Genomic DNA, 21,502 nt, shown 5'->3' on the forward strand with positions numbered 1-21,502 from the left:
CATGAAAATAAATCTAGAAAATTAAAAATAAAATAAGAGCTTAATGCACTGATCTCCAAAAATCTGTAGTGTTGGAATACTGTAATTTATATATGCGTTAAAGTCAAAGTGATAGACAAGGACTTGGTTTACTGATCTTGAGTGCTTGTCAAAGTGATGGACAAGGACTTGCTTTACTAATCTTGAGTGTTCTGGCTAGCTCTGATGTTCACTCTTCATGAGAACAGAGGAATGACAACACAGCCGGGCCAGCAGGAGCATCCTCCTCCTCCATCCCATCTCAGCATGCAGTATGCATCTTCTACCTTGGCTGCGAGGATCCCCAGGTGCGACTGAACACTTTCTAGCTAGACAAGAGGCTTACAAAGATTTCTGTAGTTATCTGATATTTAAAAGAATACCAATAGTGCAGCCCTAAGTTAGGACTTTTAAAGAGTTAGGACCAACATGCTTCCTTTTCTTCGAATAAGTTCCTTGCCAACATCCTGATGGGGCAAAACAAAGACTGTCCAGTTAGATCCAAGGAGACCCAGTTCTCCTGGACCATGGTAATTAAACACTGGATTCGCCTCCCTCTATTGCTCTGCTCCCTCAGAACACACTTGGTCTCAGGTTATTTGCCAAGAATGCACACATATTAAAAGCTGAAGACTGTTATTTACGCTCAGATATCTAGATGGAGGTGATTTTTTTTCCTCTTTTTTCTTTTATGATAAGAGTGTAAGAACAATGAAGTTGGAAGCCGCAGTTAAGTGACAGTGGCTGCCAATGCTCTGTGTCTTGTACAATGTCAGGATTAAGTACTGGGGACATGGCCCTGTGACAGAGTCATGGCTTCAACATACAGCCAGCATTATGCTCTGGAATAAGCCTTTGAGGCTTCAGTATCCATCTCATGGGGCTGCTGTGGTAATTCAAACAGGAAGATGGGTAATGTAGGCTACTTTAAATATCTTTCTTTCGATATACCCTTAATTTGACAAAAGGACACATGCATGTATAATAACTGAGAAGGACAGAGCAGAGAATGTCTTTACTATTCAAAGCTGCAGCATTCGGAGCTGGAGAGATGACTCAGCAAAGTGCGTGCTTCTCAAGTAGAGGACCTGAGTTTGATCCCCAGATGTAAGGGAAGCCCCAGCCAATCACCTTGCTTGTAGGGCGGGAGCCCCTGAGGATATTTTTTACTAATAAATATTGCTGGTGTGCTCCCCCCTTCCCTTCTGCTTTCCTGTTCTCTGCGGGAACTTTGGTTCTGTAAGTCTTTTCATAATTAAAGCTGAATATTTTATTATAATTTCTGTCTGCCGTTCATTTACGCCGCTACACCCAGAAGCCATGTCAAAAAGCTGGGTGTGTTGGCATGTGCATCTAATCCCAGTGCTGGAGAGCTAGGAACAGGCAGACCCTAACCCTGTCTCAAAGCTAAGGAAGATGAGATGGATGATGTCAGAGGGATTACAGCCAATGGCATTATACACACAGAGAGACACACACACAGAGACACACACACACACACCACGCATTCACGCACATGCACACATGCATACACATTAAAAAGTTAAATTTGTTTCTACTGGCACAGATTATAACAAATGTATCCCCTACAGTGTATGGATAGGCTAAAAGTTAAGGGCTCAATGAGCAACTTCGATTTAACTTACCACATTAAAATCTAAATATTTTTTAATCCATGATTTAGCTTCTTGAAATTCGGTCTTCATTCCCATGATGAAAAGCGTATCCAGAGCGTCTACTATCGTTGCTCCTTTGATGTTGCCTGAAAAGTACCAAAAATAGCTTTTCAATATTTTTGAGATATATATATGCAAACTAGAAAAATCTGAGAGTAATTCTCAACTCATTGACAGACAGTGATACTGAGTAGAGTATTAATTTCTTTCAAAAAATAAAATGTAAGAAATACAGCATGCCCAAACAAACATTTTTCTAGGCTCTAGGCTACGAACACTGATCTTTAACATTTGCTCCAAGCTGTAAAAACTTAACCCCTGGGAAACTTCATCCGTGACTGCATTCTCTAGAATAAGAAAGAAAGAAAAGCCGAAGCAAAGAGGCGGTTGTCATTAATTTTTGTATAGTTGTACTGGAATGCACGGGTGTGAAGTTTGCTGGACGTAGAATTATCGCCACGCGAGCTCTTTTAAATCATTGCAGTAGTCACCCTTTATCTGCAGACAATATGTTCCCAGAAGCCTGGGAGATGCTGCAGTAGCAGATAGCGCTGAACCTCGTATATACCACGTTTTCCCTGAGCATAAACATAGTTAATGCCTTTTCCATTTTAACACTTAGAGCACTGTGACCATAACTTTTGCAGTTTGATGTGGGATAACACAACTAACGCAGATTCCTTTTTCCTTCTTCCCAGTTCCACGGAGAGAAGATTCACCTTAACTGTGGCTCTTAGCAACCTCAGCATAGGATTTTCCTGTTCCTCTTCCATATTAAGCTGAATACCAGGTACTTTCATTGTTAAAAAAAATACTATTTGGCTTCTTTTTGGCTCACCCAAATTGTCAGCATGGTACTCTTGTACTTTTGGACCATTAGTAAAATACGGTGACTTGGGAATAAAGAATAAAATGCAAAGAGGGATGAAGCAAAATGGCTACCCAATGACTGACAGGGGGGTAGCATGTACTGTGGATATGGGAATGCGTCTATCCAGGCCAGGAAGGAGCTGGAGGCGGTCACAGTTCAGGACACTGTTCAGGATTGTATACCGGCTAAAGCATAAGGATTCTTATTTTTAGAATCGTCTCAATATTTTCAGGCTGTGGTTGGTTACAGGCGATTAAAATCCAGGAAACAAAAGCATGGGTAAGTAGGAGGTGTTCTGTACTCTGACATGAAATCCCCAACGTCTATAACATTGTGACTGATACTGATTCCCTTCTCATCCTAGTCAGGCCCAGGTTCTGTATCTTTCCTCTGAGCTCTCACTGCATCCTCAGGAATGCATCACGTTCGTCCTCCTTGAGACTACAAACCTTAGGAGAGAGATTATGTTTTCTTCATCCCACATTCTCCATGGCACCCTCCAAGACTGTAGAGGTGGAATTCAATAAGTGAATGTTGAGAGACTGAATACTACATTTATTCAGTGCAGATCCATAAATTAAAATGGAACACACTTCAGTGCACACAGTGTTCAAGTAACAATTGAGAAATCATCATTAGAAAACCACAAGTAATAGAATATTAAAAAGGTATAGGAGGTCCTTCTGTTTATGTATTGCTTTCATTGGTTAGTGAATAAAGAAACTGCCCTGGCCTTTTGATAGGGCAGAACTTAGGTAGGCGGGGTAAACAGAACTGAATGCTGGGAGGAAGAAGGGCAGAGTCAAAGAAGCCATGGATCCTCTGCCTGAGATGGATGCCAGTTAGAATCTCTGGTAAGCCACAGCCACATGGCTTAGTAAAGATGGGTTAAACTAATATGTAAGAGTTAGCAAATAAGAAGTGAGAGCTAATGGCCAAGCAGTGTTTTAATTAATACAGTTTCTGTGTGGTTATTTGGGGTGTAAGCTAGCCGGGCAGCTGGGACAAACAAGGGGCCCTTTCCCTTGTAACATTAAAACACTTAGCTTTCTAAAATAGACTAAAGTTAAATCTTACATAATGATAAAACATAAAAGTTAGAAAACATTTAGCCTTACACTTTATTATAACTCAATATTCTCAAAAATACAATTTAGGGAGGAAACAAAACTGTGGGATCAAGGGAAACATTAAAGGGGATGTTTTCAGGTCACATTCTGAAACGTGGTAACAGATTCATATGATCATTTATTTCTAATTTCTCAGTCATTATGAGCTTTTTTTGTTGTTGCTGTTATACTTTATACTGAATATACCTGATCAAACACAAACGGTTCTCTTTGAGGAACAATTCTGTCAAAACACTAGCTCTGTTTTCCTTTTTTACAGTGGAACTGGGAGGTGGCAACTCCCCGGTCATTTCTCATGTTCATTAGCATCGTTTTCAAGTTAAGCATTAGCATCAGTTTTTCTTTCCCTGGCTAACAGCTGACTTTCGGGTAACTAGAAAGAGCCTTGAGAAAAAAGCAACAGTGTCGAAGGGCTCCCCAGATGTTAATGACTGGCAAAAATGAGGTTCACAGAGCCGATTGTCTCTTGAAAAACAGGCTGCTTTGAGGGACAAAATTCTGCATAAGCCACTGCAAACCAATAACCACTCTGAAAAAGTAGGCGGGAGGGGCAAGAAATATCCCTGTCATCTATGGTTTGCTGGAAGACTACACAGGTTGACATACTTCTTGCAGACAAAGCATTTGGCTCAGATGCATCTAAATAAGACAATTAAAAGTTTTCCTCACCTTCAGAAATAAGGACTTTTCATTTTTGCATTAAGTCCCAGATATTGATTTTATTGTACAAGAAAATGTTCTATAGCCTATTCGAATTTGAAAATGGAAATAGATACAGTTCATTCTGCCATATTAGTATCTGAGGCCCTTTGTAAAGAGTAAATATTCATCTGGCTCATAACGTGTTTTTACTGATAAATCCAGTGAAAATTATAAAAACAAGAAGATAGAAATGTCCGTAAAGTTTATTATTAAGATCATTGATCTATTAACAGAAACCAAGTGATTTATTCAAGATTATGATTAACATATAACTGAGTTCTCTGATAAACCTTCACTGAGAGCAAAGTAAAAAAAAAATAGAGTAATTACTGTTAAAGATTTATTTTTTTATTTATTCTGTGTGTCTAGGTGGTTCGCCTTTGTGTGCGTTTTCCAATCACATATGTGCAGTTGCTGTGAGGCCAGAAGGGGACATCAGATCTTCTGGAACTAGAGTTCGTAGACAATTGTGTGCTGTCATGGAAATCAAATCAAGGCTATCTTCACCAGCAGCCAGTGTACTCAAACGCTGAGCCATCTACCCAGCTCAGATTCAGGTTGTTTGTTTTTTTTTAAGTTACAATAGTAAACAATGAAAAGGGAAGGACTTCTGACTCACCATGAAATTTTAGTTCCTCTAACCTTGTACCTCTCCTCTTTCCTGGGACCTGGTCACAGTCCCTAGACTGCATTAGCGACATCTAAGGTCACGTCTGCTGCAGGCACTCCCAGCTTATGTTCCCCGTCTCTGAACCGAATCATTATGGTGACAGAGCAGTCTCTTCCACCCTTCTCCCTACATGAGATCCCATAGGCTCCAGGACCTCCACGTATGAACCACCTCATGCTTTGACAAGTCACTGTGCACATGCGCACTGGCTACACTAGCCCATCAACTCTTGCAACAACTTGGATTATCTCCTTGAGTGACGGAACTGTAGCTAAATTGATGAAAGTCCTTAAGACACAGAAAACCCAGGTACCAGGATTAAGAACATGGCGTCAGACACACTATAGTTGCTGTCCCATTGTGCCAGAGCATGGGTAGCTATCTCTGAGAAAGTTCTCCGTTGCTCCAATTTCTTCCTCACCAAAAATGCACAGAAAAAATGAGATCGAATGCTATGTAGCAGAGTGGCTCTGTACAATAATTGCTCCATAAGCGTCACCAGAAGTTGTTACTTGTTATATGAACTGGCACCATTTAAGACGTCCCGTTGAAGTACGGAAAGGCATGCTGGTGAGCTTGGCAGTCCCAGAGTTCTTCTTTTGCATTTCCCCATTACTTACAGTTACCCTTCAGAGAGCTGAAAAGAAACCGAGCCCAGGAGGTGGCCCTGAGGAGGCCTTTGTTCAAACAAAACCGCCATCAAACATTTCTGGTGGTTTCCTCCTTTCCACAATAGGCGCATTATTAATACAAACAGTGCCAATCAGAGTGTTCCTGTGAGCACCAAGTGCAGTACTGCATAAAGCAGATAGGTGGAAGCTCAAACAGCTGGCCTAATCTGCCCGCCTTGTCTTCCACAGAACAGTGGAAAGCTATAGGCAAAACTGAGTTACGGAAGGGATCGCCACGGCCCAGTGCCTCAGCAAGCTTATCTAGAAAGACAGAACTTTTATGCGGCAGGAAGTCCTTAATGCAGGTAACTAAATACTCATCTACAGGAATCACCCTAGACCTTAAAACCCTGCTGTGCACTCAATCCCCAGAAGTCAGCCCTGGGCATGAGGATGTTTTACAGTTACACAGGTCTCTCCGACACAAAGCTGGTGTTCTTTCTGGGAGATACTTTAAGTGCAATCTTTCCACAGTTCCAACAGGGCTTCAGGTTTCCTAGCAACATGGAGGGGCCTGCAGAATCAGAGATCCCCACAAGCTTTCTGACCAGCAGTAAGTTCAGGGAAAAGACACTCTCGATAAAAAGCCAGCAGTGGTGGTTCATAACTCTAATTTCTGGCAAGGTGTGCTAGTTGGAATGACAATGCTCTTCTATTGACCCACATATTTGAAAACATGGACCCCTGTTGGTGGAGGTGTGTGGGAAGGATGATGAGCTATGTCTGTCACTAGGGGTGGGCTTTGAGGTTTCCAAACTCACGCTATTACTAGGAAGCCTTTCTCAGTCTCCTGCTTGTGTAAAAGAATATCAGCTCTCAGTTACTGCTTCAGAGCCATGCCTGCTAGCTGCTGCCATGCTCCCCACCCTGATGGCCACGGACCACCTTCTGAAGTTGTAAGGCCCCTTAAATACTTTCTTCCATAAATTGCCTCGGTAGTGGTATTTCTTTACAGCCACAGAAAGGAAACTGTGACAGAAGGCGAAGTCGGGAGCAGGGCTGTGAATTCAAAGCCAACTAGGGCTACGTGCTCAGTTCTAAGCCAGCCAGGGCTAAGAGTAGGGAGAATGCGTCTCAAAAAACAAAACATCAGCAACGACCCATCCTGGAATCAAAGCACATACTCACCGAATAAACTGCTCGAATGGCCTTCTTTGGATATAGGTTTCAGTTCGTTTAAGCCCCAGGCATAACGTTTATAATTATTCCAAGCATGGTTCATCATCTGAGCAGAGATAAAAAGGAGATTACAATTTGAATTGGGATGTTTTTGTTACAAGATAGATCATAGTCTTTGGATTTGAAGGTTACAGCATTAAAATTCAGTGCTTCGTCTAAAAGGCTGGTGATTAATTAAGAGAGTGATCGCTACGTAAATTAGGACAGACATGAACAGAACACATGCATTATTTCTTTATGCTTACAAATATAAATTTTCCTTCTTGGAACCTATTTAATCATATATATATATATATGTAATATATATGAATGATATATGATGTATATATTGATTATCTTCATAAGTCAGTTCTCAACAACAGAACTTTAGTTCATCCTAAAATGATGAATCATTCCTATATTTATCTATTTCCTTCTTATAAAATATTAGACCTGGAAACTTGGAATTCATATTTTTGTACAAAGTCCTTCCTATTTTGTTTACACAGACAAATGTTCAAGGTTATCACTTGAAATACTTCAATGCCTTTTGACCAAGAAGTATGAAAAAGTATTTTGAAATAAGTACAAGAAAGAAAAAAGAAACCCTACAGTTATGTCAGAAGTTTGAAAACCTTTTGTGTATTATAATCAGTCTTTAATAATAAATATGTATTTGTGTACACATATGTTAACTAGAGATAGATTCTACCTATTCTCAAATTAGAGATCAATAATATTTTTAAATACAACCAGTTGTCCCAATCATTAGTTGAACAAAAAAGTTTTATGATTCAAAGTCTATGTGTAATAATTATTATTTTAAGGACTGAAAATCAAACACAGGGCCTCTTACACAATAGAAAAGCACTCCTTCACTGATCCATCTCCTTAGATCTCTGAGATTTTATTTTGAGATAGAATCTCACTAAGTGCCCAGACTGAACTTGAACTCACCATGTAGCCCAGTCTGAGCTCAAAATCTTCTTGACTTAGCCTCTGAAATTGTTAGGATTATAGTTCTGTGCTACCAGTCCTGGGTTATAATTATTTTTATACAGAGTTTTTAAAGAGTTAAGGGCTACTCAATTCATGTTTATTCAAGCCACTGCCTTATGGTAATAGGCATCAAATATGGATATGATATGAAAATGTTTTCATCTGGTTCTGTATTTTATGGGACCATTAAAAACATCAATAAGGAACCTGAGAGACAATGTGTCAATTAAGAGCCCTTATTACTTTTGCAGAGAACCAGGCTCAGCTCCCAACAACAGCATAGTGGATCACAACTATCCCCAACACCACTTCCAGGGGACCTGATGCCTTTTTCCGACTTCCTTGGCCGCTAGGCATGAGCATGCAGCACATACATACACATTCAGGGAAAATACACATGTAAAATTGAAGTGGGAGTGACTTCTTTCTAATCTGTTGCTTTCATTGGTTAATTAATAAAGAAACTGCTTGGCCTTTGATAGGACAGAAAATTAGGTAGGCGGAGTAAACAGAACAGAATGCTGGGAGAAAGAAGCAGAGTCAGGCAGTTGCCATGATTCTCCCACCGGAAACAGACGAAGGTTAAGATCTTCCCCGGTAAGACACCTAGTGGTGTTACAGGGATATTAGAAATGGATTAGATCAATATGTAAGAGCTAGCCAATAAGAGGTTATAACTAACGGGCCAGGCAGTGTTTAAAAGAATACAGTTTCCGTGTAATTATTTCAGGTATAAAGCTAGCCATGTGGGCAGCCGGGTTCCAGGAACGTAGCCCGCTGCTCCTATTACTACATAAAATAAATAAACATAAACATGCTTTTGCAAAGTTATCATGTAAATTTGTTGACACTATTCAAGAGTTAGTTATCGCAAAAGTTCTTCAGTTAGACTCAAAGCAGAGTCTATACGTGTCCCTTAACACAATAATGAGTACCTTTGTTTAAATACTGTCTATCTTATTTTTCATTCTCACCCATGTTACTAGTAACAAGCAAACAAGAATCTATATACTATCTTCTGGTGATTCTGGCTAACCATTTCCCCTCTTCATGGTGCTCCAATTTTGCCAGAACCCTTTAACATTTATCTTCACACCATATTGGTTTGGTAGAGGAGGAGACTGAAGCTCAGAACTTCAAGCCAAAATAAAGCTTGACTCAGAGTCAGGACATTATAACCAAGGATCCAGCTCACATGCCCACACTGGCCTGGCTCCAAGGCCTGAGGGCGGGAATTTGCGCCTTCCACAGCCTCACTCTAATGAGTCTGTAACAGAATGTCTACCTTCAGGTATCAGGCTGGATCTTCCAGTAAGCAGAAAATGTGTCTACAGGGTAAAGTTTTCAAGGATTTTCCCATATAGATTATCTTTATTGGAAGGCGGAACAGACTTGAGGTTAGGTAACTGGACTTCTCCAGCCTATAAAGTCAACTGATTGGTCACACGTGCATGGATGAGGTGGCTTCTGTTGAGATCACCTTTACTCATCCAAAAAACCAGGATCACAGTTTCTCACAGCGTTCATGGTAGGATTCTAGAAGCATGGTCTATGACTTTGCACGTAGCACAGCGCCTGACAAATGACATGTAGTTGTGTGTTTATAAATGTTAAGTCTATATTGAAAGCCAATTGTGTTCATATCACAGAAAATAGAAAGCAATGAGCTTCACGGAAAGAACAGGTATATGAAATCCACAAAACCCCTGGAGATTGTATCCCAGTTTTACCTGTTTTGACACCCACCCTCCATCAAATGCGCCGCATTTTGCTAAAATCCTCATTCTTGTGAATTTCCAAATATGCTTTAAAATATCAAGAGCTTTGATATATTCTACTCATATAAAACAAAAACATGGTATAGTTATTGTTCTGGCTTTGAATCTGAGTGGAAACTAGTGATACATACTCTTAATGGCTTAAAACAGCATATGGCTTTCCCACAGAGAAGGTGCTGCTCTGTCAAAAATGATCCAAACCAGTCATGGTGACACATACCTGTAATCTCAGCTCTCAAGAGGTACAGGTAGGAGGGTTAGAAGTTCAAAGCCATGCCTGGATACTTAATAAGTTTGAGGTCTGCTGGCTACATAAGACACTGCCTCGAAGGAAGGATTATCATTTATACAATGTACAGTATTGCATAATCCCTGTAAGTATTATCTATCTATCTATCTGTCTGTCTGTCTGTCTGTCTGTCTGTCTGTCTATCTATCTATCTATCTATCTATCTATCTATCTATCTATCTATCTATCTATCTATCATCCATCTATCCATCCACCTACCCCACTCACCCACCCACCTATCTACCAACCAACCTATTAGCTTTTCTTATCCTTTTTCCCCATGGGAAGATCAGATGTTATTTGCTGGTATTTCATTAATTGCTACATATTTCCCAACATGGTTTTCTCATCCCTTGATGAGTTCTCATCTATGAGTTAAAGTGAGAAAAGAAGATAATAATGTGATCAGATATCCTGAATGGAACAGCACGAGCGCTTTCTTCAGTGTTCTGCAAAGTGAAGGGAAACAACCATATTGTTGATGGGCTCCAGTGTTGATCACCTTAGGGTGAAATAATCTGCCACAGTATATCAAGCTGTAAGATTATATATATACATATATGAAAGGGTGTGTGTATACATAGTACAATCATGCTACTGGATCCACAAGTCATACATAAAATCAATTTGTTTTTTCAGATTTATGACATCACAGATATAGGAAAACACAGCAAGTACCTGCCATTCTATAGTATTGCCACGGCCAGCTGTGGGACCACGGGGACAAAGACATTCAGTCTCTCCAGACTCAGTGTTACAGCACACTCAGAAGACAAGAAGGTCACTTCTAAACTTTAACTGTCACCAGGAAAGTCCATGAAAGGATTGATCCTCCCTCTTCACGGGCCTCTTACTTTGTTCTGTAGCCTTTTATATACTTAACCGGGGTTCTATAGCTTGTCATTCTAAGAGGAAAGATTAAAATTGGGCTAAACCAGAAGTTGATTAGGTCTTCAAATGCAGTGACTGAAACCCTCACAAGAGGAATGGAGAGCAAACTAGACTTGGATTTGCACTGGTGGAGAGCAGGGCTAACACAGTATGTAGATAGAAACAAAGGAAGGACACAAAACTGTGCAATAGCAATCTATTGTCCGGACCCAGAAAGGAAGGAATCGAAGCATACAATATGCAAAAAAGCATTTGCTTCTCCTTGACTCTGTGTTCATAGAAAGGAGTTCTCAATTTGTACTCTTCTTTACAGTTGACATCAGGGCTGAGGAATTAGGCAATGTCATTTATTGAGTGTCTGTTACTCCATGAAGAATAAGATGCTAAAGGATTCAAAGGGAAGCAAACAAGCCTATCTCTCCTAAAATCTAAAAGATAATATGTGGAAGCTTAACAGTCTCACATACATTCTCAATAAAAGCCTACAAATACAGAACAATCAGACGAATAAAATACCGTGTACAGCTCTATAGATGTGCTCAAATAATTTCTTTTAAAGGCTATGTCGTTCCAAGGACAGTGGAAAGACAGTAAATATGCTTGTATTTCCCCGAGCTATTGGCAGATTTCATAGCTGTATTTTTGTTAGTGGAACTACCTTAAGAAATAATTCTGTTATTTATATAATTTTAAGATTTTCATGATAAGACATATTAAAAGCATCTTTTTAAAAATCTTAGCATTTTTGCCAGTCAGACTTACATACACACTTTGGGCTGTCACTTCTTTCTCTAGAACGCTTGTGATTTCAGTCCCATTTAAAGACCTTTCATTTTGTAAATTGGTTTTTGTTGTTTGTTTTGAGATAGCATCTAAGTATGTTGCCTTGGCTGGTTTGGAACTCACTCTGCAGACTAGGGTCATCTCTAACTCACAGAGACCCACCTGCCTCTGGTATGTGCCAACACACTTGGCACCCTGTTGCAAATTGTGGTTGACCATGGCAAACCAAGTGATCCGGGGCCTGGTACTTGATTCAAAGAGAGAAAACTGAGTGAGGTCTCTAGTCAGTCACTCTTACCGCTTATGGGTGAAGCCAAACTGACCCACCCATCTCTATCTGGGATACTTGAGAAGACATTCTGAGAGAATCCAGAGGCCAGGGGCTGTTGTAGAAGCAGTGATGTACAAATCCACAAAGAACGGTCACACAGCAGTCTAAGCAACGAGAGAAACAGAGGGTCTGGAGGGAAAAGGAAGAGAGGCTGAGAGGCAGAAATGAAGTAAGTGTTCAGTCCTACGCAGTATGCCAGTGAGCAGAGCAATTACAGAATACAAAGGATGCTGTTGATTCCTGGCGTGATCAAAATCTCTTCCTCTCTTCTCTGCAGTGCAGCTTTTTGTCTGATGAGACTGTTTGCTTACTTCCCTGTGCGTCCTTACAGAAAACCACATGATTATATTTAGAAGTGCTACACAGGGCAGGTCTAGGCACCTCACAAGCTAGCTTCTTATGGCAGCTTTGACAACACTGATGCATCCGTGTGAGGCGATTTATCTCTCTGATCCCACGTTCCGCATCCATCAGATGTGAAAGAACGAAAGGATAGCTTCATTGGTTGTGATGATTCAATAAAATTATGCATTTAACAAATGTACGGACCAACACACTGCGAACGCTCAATGCATTTTAAGTATTAGGATCATTTGTATTAAACGAGAAATATGTAATTGATCTTTGTAATCTCCAAGTTTCATCATAACTGTTCCTAATATATAAACAGAAAGGACAAATATACACAAACCAGACAAATATGTACTTCTGTACCTGAGTTGTCTGTCTGTGTATATATATTTAATAGCACGAACAAAGATTTGCTACCCAGAAGGACACAGAACGAACGGAAATGGTCATTTCTAGATTAGGGCAATGAGCCAGTTTTAGTTTTGAAGTCCCATCTACTTGTTTCCATGGGTGAGCCTGTAAAGGGCATGTGTTCTTTTGGAATTTCGAGACAGGGTTTCTCTATAGAGCTTGAAGCCTGTCCTGGAACTAGCTCTGTAGACCAGGCTGACCTCGAACTCACAGAGATCCACCTGCCTCTGCCTCCCGAGTGCTGGGATTAAAAGCCTTCGCCACCACTGCCCCGCTTAGGATATGTATTCTAAAAGGTCTTTTGGCTGCAAGAACTAGGAAGATATGAACATGAGATGGGTAAGGGACCGTGGGTACTTAGAGTTTCTGGAGAGAACAATTTTCATAGCATGATGTCATCCAGAGGCTTAGGGCAAGAAGCTAAGGGAACTCCTAGAGCAGAGGGGAACTGAGGGAAGGCAGTTCTGGGGTTTGGGGTAAAGGGAGTCCATTAGAAGGGTAGCAACCTCTGAACTCTAAAACATAGAAAGTCAGTAGCCACTATCAACAGCCAACAAATGTTGGGTTAAGTTTCACAGACTATGTAAAGCAAGCAGGCTCCAGGGGCTAAAATTGCTTAGTCTATTTAAAAATAATCAATGTGTAAAAATCAGAGTTTCATGCAGAAGCTCTTGAGCTAATGGGCGTCAGCATACAGTGAATGAAGAGCAGTATGGGGGCCAAGACACAAAACCACCCTTGCTGACTTGTAAGGCGGCTGGCTGTGTGGCCCTAAAGAGATGTTTGGTAGCCCGGTAGTATTCCTGTTCCTGTTGTTCTAGAAGCTACTCAGGGGAGGTCTAGGGTAAAAGAGATCTATTTAACTTACCAGTTCTTACAGCTAAAACTATGTGCCCATATGTGTTGGTGGCTGAGTTGGGCATGAGTATATGTGGGTAACTGCTTGCACACGCATGTGCAAACCAGATGTTAACCACGGGTGCTGTTTGGTTGAGACAGGGCTCCTGGCTGAGACCTGGAGTTCACTGAGTAGGTGAGGCTGGCTGGCCATAAAGCCCCAGAGATCCTTTTGTCGCCACCTCCCCAAGGTAGGGATCATCAATGCACACGATCACATCATGCCTTTTACAGTGAGCCTTCTGGAGACAGAACATAGGTCCTCGTGATTGCACACCAAGCCTTTAGTTACGGAGCTATTTTCCAAGCCCCCTTTTAAATTATGCTTAGGCTCCATTCTCCGAAAAACACATAACTTAAAATCTTGCCAGTAGGGGGAAAAAAAAGAATAAAATAAAATCAGGACCGTAGCTTCTCCCAAACCTTGCCAGAAATGACTTGACTGCTATATAAAAATAACTTCTAGAATGTTCAGATACAAGCTCAACAGAAAATATCTTAAAGTCATTGTGTCAACCTCTCCTCAGTCTTTGGTGGCAGCGAGGCCAGAAAAGTGCAAGGGAACAATGGACAAAGTAACTGGAGAGCATCAGAGCATGGCCTCGCCCCACTCACCTCGCCCACAGAAGGGAGTTCCGGATAAGGCAGCAAGGGGCAGCAATCTAGCCAGCCCTCCCTCTGTTTACCCTTTCACCGTGTCTCTCAGCCAAGACTTCTCACCCAGAAGGGGCCCTGGGAAGCAGGAGGCCAGGTGACCAGGCAGAACCTTCAGATAAACCCAGAGCCACTGAGCAGTGAGCATGCGCCCTGCTGTTCGAGGGGCTAACCTTTTAGCTTTCTCGTTCCTCAAAAAGAGTAATCCTGCCTTGGTGTGGCGGTGCAAGCTTGAAATGAGAAGGCTTGAGAGGTTGAGGCAGGAGGATCACAGGTTGGGACCAGCCTGGCTATACAGAGAAACTGTCGGGAAAGGAAAAACAAGGGATCAGTGTGCTGTGGTATAAGGAGTTGACAGTAGGAGAGATCAAAGGGAAGACTTTTGAACCTTTCTGCTCCATTTTGCTGTGAATCTAAAACTAGTATTTGCATACCAGAGTGGAGGGGTGGCGGCAGCATGAACCTTGGCAGCACAGTCAGGAGTTAAAAGTACAAGTGAGCTGACTAGCAGCCCAATTCCCTGGGCACGCTCACCTCTCTTCCCTCACTCCAGCCTCTCGCTCCTCTTCCAGGTTTCTGGAGCTGGGCTGAGATAAGAAAGAACACTCTGGGAAAGGCAAGTAGGCATTTAGGAAACTCAGAGCCAGGGCCGTCAGGGCAACTGAAGGAGAAGTAAATTAATGGGACAGAAAAGAAAGGCCAATGTCGCTTGGAGGTGACAGAATGCAGACCGTGGGATGACTCTGCATTCTGTGACTGCAGACCTGGAGTCTATCATGGTTACATCCAGAAGCACTGAGTGCCCTCATTTAAAGCAGGTATCAAGATGCCACCTACGACTCTTGAGAAGGCTCTCCACTAGAGAGGCCCCCCGCCCTCATCACCTTCTAGCAATCATCCTGCTGCACAGAAGAACCCCCTTCCTGGCCAGGTTAGTTTCCAGTTTTACCCTGCATTAAATTAAAACTCTTATTCATATGCTGTGTTCAATTTCTCTTTGAATTTCTGAAATACATTAGCTCTCTCTCCCTTTTCCTAAGGCTATGAAAATCTTCTATTTCTAAGGTCCTGGTTCCCAATATTGCAATGACAATTCAACTTATTGAGTACCTGGTGATGCCAGGACAAGCATTGTAAAAGGAGACAGAGACAGTTTGCCAGACTGAAGAAGCAGAGTAACTTCATGAGGCAAATGTACACATATCACACTAAAAAAGAGTTTTGTTTATCAGAATTCTATTTAACTGAAAGTGCTATATTTCATGGAGGTAAAGGGGCAGAGGATAGATTAAAACCCACTTGGTTTCTTCTGCAAGATCCCAGCCTTGCTACCTTTGCCTGGCTCTGATCAAGAAAGAGGCTAAAATAAAAGGACCAGGCAAGATGCAATGGTCTGGTCCAGAGCAACTAGAAATGATGGGGATGCAGGAAATTGAAAACAAAGGCTCTGGCTTTGCTTTAGCACATACTATGCTGGGGCTGGATAGATGGCTCAGTAAAGTGCTTGTCACAGAAACACGAGGTGCAAGTTTAATTGTCAGCATCCACACAAAAAGTCAGGCATGTGCTCCACACTTGTAAGGTGGAGAAAAGGGATCCCTGGAGCTGGCTGACTGGCCAGACTAACCGAATGGGCAAGCTCTAGACCAACGAGACATTCCATCTCAAAACACAAATCAAGGGTAAGGGTTCCTAGAGGGCAACACAGGTGGATGGGCTCTGGCCTCCACAGAAAAACATATACAAGTGCATGCTGACCTGAACACACACACTGCCAAGTTCATGTGTGCTTACACATATGTACACCAGTATAGACATATACCCTTCCACACATCTGTTCTTGCACCCTCATGAGCACTAGCAGTTCCCACCACAGCCTCGGGTTTGCAGGCATGGGGTCCGTTTGTGAGTCTCTGGGTATGCAAATTTCCATAGGTGGGAGTAACTCACCTCAGCTCATCCATAGTACCAGAATCCCCAGACTGCTCCGGTCCTACTGTGGGCTCCTTTTGCTCTAAATTAGTCAAGTCCTTAAGACCCGGCATGCATGTGATATCGTGTGCAGACTTCTGGCTAATTCTCTTTTCTGTGGATGAGTAGCACTTTCACAGTTTAGATAGCATTTAGGGTTTTAAACATTCTGTTCTACAAATAAAGCCGTACGCGCCGTCATCACTGTGGGTTTTAGAGTTGGGGAGCTGCAGGGGAGGAAGTGAGTAAGCTCTGTCACACACCTACCACAGTGAACTGTGAGAGGCGCTTGCCTGAATTTGGCACGTGGAAGTCTCACCAGACCCTGTGGGCTTGTCTATCGTATGACTGCAGAAGCTGAGGCCCAGCACGGCAGAGAGGAAGAGGAAAGCTGTGAACCCTTGCACTCCTCCGAGACCACTTCCGAATCTCTGCAGCTGCTGGGCTCTCCAGCGGCTCCCCACACAGGGGGAGGCCCTTTCTAGGGTAGGGGACTGTGGTCAAGACTGGCAATATAACACACCACACCTTATCAGCCTGCAAGCTGAGGCTGGAGGAAAGAGCCTTGTGCCACAGCCTGCCATTTCCTGTCTCGAAGGTCTCGACTCTCAGGACGCTCCTCCATTTTAGCTCTTGGTTCCAGTCCACGCTAAAAATCCTCTTGGTTGCCTGGCCTTGTGCTAGGCAGAAACACGAAATGGCTCCATTCTACCCTAGCAGGCCTGGCAGTGGATTTAAAGAAAAACAGGAATCCGTCTCTTCCAAGTTAAGCTGCTGACTGCCCACTGTGGTACAGTTCCATTTCAGCTATGGTATTTCCTGAGGTTTAGCACCATCAGGCCAACATCTACTAGGTTTGCTTTACTTTTTCTACAGAACTCTACTTCCTCTTTCTGTTGCTATGGGTAGGATTTGTTTATTACAGGATACTGGGGCTGCCTTTGCCCAAGTGGACTTGTGTGCATGTGAATTTTCTTCAGATTTCTATAGCGTGACTATATTCCCAGCCAACTTCAAGATACTTTATAAGAAGGGCACCAGGAGATATTTAGAGAAGTAATTATTTAATGCTACTGTATGAATCTTAATGTGTTACTGTGAATTCCCCTAGGAAATGAGAGTGGTTAGTTAGCAATGGCAATTTCCTTAGGAAGAAAATGCCCGATAAAGTCAGTAAAAAAAAGAGAATTCTAGTAATCATTATTTATGAAGGACAAATTGAATGATGGTTTCTAAGAAATATCTTCATTTGCTAAGAAAAAGTCAACATTTATAGCTCTAGCAAAAAAAAAAAAGACATGCACATTTAAGGGATCTCTTTAGGATAAAATTCTAATGCTATTTTACAAAACGTCTCAGAGTTCAAGGCATAAACAAAACAACATAAACAAGCAAAGAAAAGCAATAGCAAAACTACACACACACACACACACACACACACACACACGAACAACAAAATATTGAAAGGGTAGTAATAATTTAGCTGCTTCGAGGCTAGAGGTTAGCAACCATGTTGTTCGTGCATGAATGTCTGGTCACATTTTCTGGAGCAAAGCACTGCTGCTGAGAATAGTTTCTTTACAGGAAATAATCTTGCAAAAGCTGAGGAGGGGCTGTCACTCACACTGTTGCTATTTCCTAGAAAAGACCTGCCTACTGGTTAACGACCTTGCTCCCTTTTATACAAAGGTTGCCACTTCAGTTAAAGGTTCACACTCAGGGCTTCCGGCCTTTTTATCTAGCTGATTTTTAATTAACACCAAAAGTATGCTCATTAGATTAGCCAAGCTAGAACCTCTGCAGTCAATGTAAGGCCAGGAAGAGGGCCTTTTGTGGGCCATGACACCAATTGGTCTCCAGTATCTGTTTCTTAAACAGATACTATGGAAGGCGTCAGCCACTGAAGATCTTTCTTTTATCGATCCAGAGAAACTGGTATCTTCTGCTGGCATTCCATGGCATTCCTATTCAATTCAAAAATCTAAAGACTTCCATGAACTATTTGCATACAAAAATAATTATTTTTTAGTTCTTGAATTTGTAATAAGTCTAGGGCTGAGGAGATGGTTCCATCACTAAAGTACTGGTCGATTAAAAATGAAAGCCTGAATTTAGATCATGAATGTGGAGTCCTGTCCTCCCCATGAAAGTACACAAACACCTACTCACACATGCATCCATACTGAACACATACACACATAAAATAAGCTCAGTCATTTTTAACATGCATGTCACTATGTAACCATCAAGATATCAATTATTTTTTTCCTGTAACGGCATGTGATTATTTGCAAGGATGAAATATTTAGGCCAGGGATGTTGCTCAACAGGAGGGCTCTTGTTTGGCATGTGCAAGGCCCTTGTTTGATTCTGAGCACCTGAGATACCTAAGACATATATACTCATATTCCTTTGTGTGCATACATACTGTGAAATATGTGATTTTTAAAAGGAATTTGTTTATGGGTTTGTAAGTTCATAGAAACTAAAGTTTTGTTCATTTAGATTCATTTTTAAACTTCACAAATACTAAAAAGCCATTAGTACTACTGAGAATAGTTATTAACAGTAAAGTTACTAATTATGAAAACAGACATGAATGAATGAAAAATAACAAGTACACTTGAACGCATTGGCACAGGAAACCACTTCCTAAATATAACCCCAGTAGCACAGACACTGAGAGAAACAATTGATAAATGGGACCTCCTGAAACTGAGAAGCTTCTGTAAATTACAGCAAAGGACACAGTCAACAAGACAAAACAGCAGTCTACAGAATGGGAAAATATCTTCACCAACCCTATATTGGACAGAGGACTGATCTCCAAAATATACAAAGAACTCAAGAAACTTGATATCAAAAGTACAAATAATTCAATAAGAAAATAGGGTACAGATCTAAGCAGAGAACTCTTAACAGACAACTTTCAAACGGCTGAAGGACACCTAAGGAGATGATCAACATCCTTAGCCATCACAGAAATGCAAATCAAAACAACTCTGAGATTCCATCTTATACCTATTAGAATGGCCAAGATCAAAAACACTGATGACAGCTTATGCTGGAGAGGTTGTGGGGAAAAAGAACACTTCTGCATTGCTGGTGGGAATGCTAACTTGTACAGTCACTTTAGAAATCAGTGTGGTGATTTCTCAGAAAATTAGGAAACAATCTATCTCAAGACCCAGCAATTCCACTTTTGGGTATTTACCCAAAGAAGTTAATTCATACCACAAGGACATGTGCTCAACTATGTTCATAGCAGCATTATCTGTAATAGCCAGAACAATCTAGATGCCCCTCAGCCAAAGAATGGGTTAAGAAAACATAGTACAATTAAACAATGGAGTACTACTCAGTGGTAAAAAATAATAATAATAACAATGACATCTTAAAATTTGCTGGTAAATGGATGGATCTAGACAAAACCATATTGAGTGAGATAACCCAGACCCAAAAGGACAAATATAACATGTTCTCGTTCATAAATGGCTTTTAGACATAAAGCAAAAAAAAAAAAATCAGCCTACAATCCACAACCCCAGAGAACCTAGACAACAAAGAGGACCCTAAGAGAGACAAACATGAATCTGAATAGGAAGGAGAAAAAGACAAGGTTTCCTGAGTAAATTGGGAACGTGGGGGTCTTGGGGAGGGTAGAAGGGGAGAGGGGAGGAAGGGAGGAAAGCAGAGAAAAATGTATAGCACAAGAAAAACAATAAAAAACAAATTTTGTTTTGTAAAAAGCCTATGATTAACTTGAATTTCAAAAAACAAAAAAAACAAAACAAAAAAAAAAAAAAAACAACACAACCAGACCCAGAGAATCAAACTCTGTTCTTCGGCTATCAAGAAAAGTGGGGTACATGTGTTTCTTTATTTCTTTTTTCAATGTTTTATGTTTTTATTTAAATGGAGGGGTTTTTAAAAGCAGTTTTATAGTCAGAATAACAATTAGCAGAAAAGTACATAGTTCCCCTATGTCCCCCTTACCAACAAGCATACAATCTCTTCAAGATCAACACCGTACAGAGACACATTCATTACAAGTGACGAGCTTACAGTGGTATGCCATTAGTGCCCAAGGTCTGTGGTTTTAATTAGGGTTCCCTCTGTGAATGTTCTATGGGCTTCTGACAAATGTACAAAAGTGTGTCTTTACCACTCTATATAAGTATTTCCACTGATCCCAAGATCCTCTCTGCTGTGCCTGTTATCTCTTCATCAAGCCCTGCTTACTGCTTCATTGCTCTGTTCAGAATATGACAACCCTGGAGTCATCAGCATCAAGCATGGTAACACATCCTTTCCCTTGGAACACATGATTGATTCTGCCGTTACTTTTAATACCTGAGTGGGCTCATTTCTTTTTAGTACTCGAGTAATGTTCCACTGTTTGTATCGACTGTCTTTTACCACAGACACCCACTGAACAATAAATCCTAGTCATTTCCTGGCTTTGTTAAGACAAAAAGTAAGTTGTTACTAAGAGCACAGTCACAGGGCACACGCATTTCTTTTTCAAATTCACACCAATAATTGGTATTCTCTGAAACAAAAGATTATGAAGTATACCTAATATATTAAAATAGACTGGTTATAAAATGTCAATACTCTAGAAAGCTTGGTTATTTTAGTTTGTGAACTAATTATTCTCCAAACTCTTTATTATTAGTAAAATGTGTATTCTTTTCTCAGGATCAGTATCATTTAAGAGCTTGACAATAATCTGTAAACTACAGAAAAGTTCTAGAAATTTCTTGACTATGAAATACAATGCGTTAAAAGCAAGTATTCTTTTAACTACCAAATGTAGTAGTAATGTATCATAACTAGAAATTCTGATTGCAAAGTATGACCTAGGAGTAGCGATGAATGGCTGTAAAACTTAACACAGTAAACTGGCTGGCCCCAAAGTAGCTTCCTTATAATGTTACAATAGACAGGACCAGCATTTATTGACCATTCCATGGCAGGAGGCTCACAAAGCATTCTCCCTTTGTCCCTCACTGTTTACTGAACATTACAGGGCAGGACCCACGTGAGGCAGTCTCCCTTCAGTCCTTCACAACACGTCCAAGAGGGAAATCAAGAGGTTGAGTAATTTGTCAAGGCCACACCTCTAGCAAGTATTAAACGTTGGCTCTGAATTCTGACTGACCCTTAAGCTTACAATTTGTTCACTGTCCTGAGCCGAATTATGCCTGTGTCTTCCAAAGAAACACCCACATAGGGTGGGGGCATGCTG

General features: G+C 41.1%; 1 protein-coding gene across 4 annotated transcripts in view; it reads right to left on the reverse strand.

The window, feature by feature from the left end:
- Positions 1-21,502, reverse strand: part of Man1a1 (mannosidase alpha class 1A member 1) — a 197,308-nt gene that overhangs the window by 143,928 nt on the left and 31,878 nt on the right. For all 4 annotated transcript variants that reach the window (XM_026787398.1, XM_005363630.2, XM_013352414.2 and 1 more), the window contains exons 3-4: positions 6,867-6,963; positions 1,665-1,780 (exon numbers count right to left, since the gene is read on the reverse strand). In XM_026787398.1, coding sequence (XP_026643199.1) covers positions 1,665-1,780; positions 6,867-6,963 — 213 coding nt within the window. The remainder of the gene's footprint in view (positions 1-1,664; positions 1,781-6,866; positions 6,964-21,502) is intronic.

Source organism: Microtus ochrogaster, linkage group LG9, assembly GCF_000317375.1.
Source record: "Microtus ochrogaster isolate Prairie Vole_2 linkage group LG9, MicOch1.0, whole genome shotgun sequence".
NCBI classification, from domain to species: Eukaryota; Metazoa; Chordata; class Mammalia; order Rodentia; family Cricetidae; genus Microtus; species Microtus ochrogaster.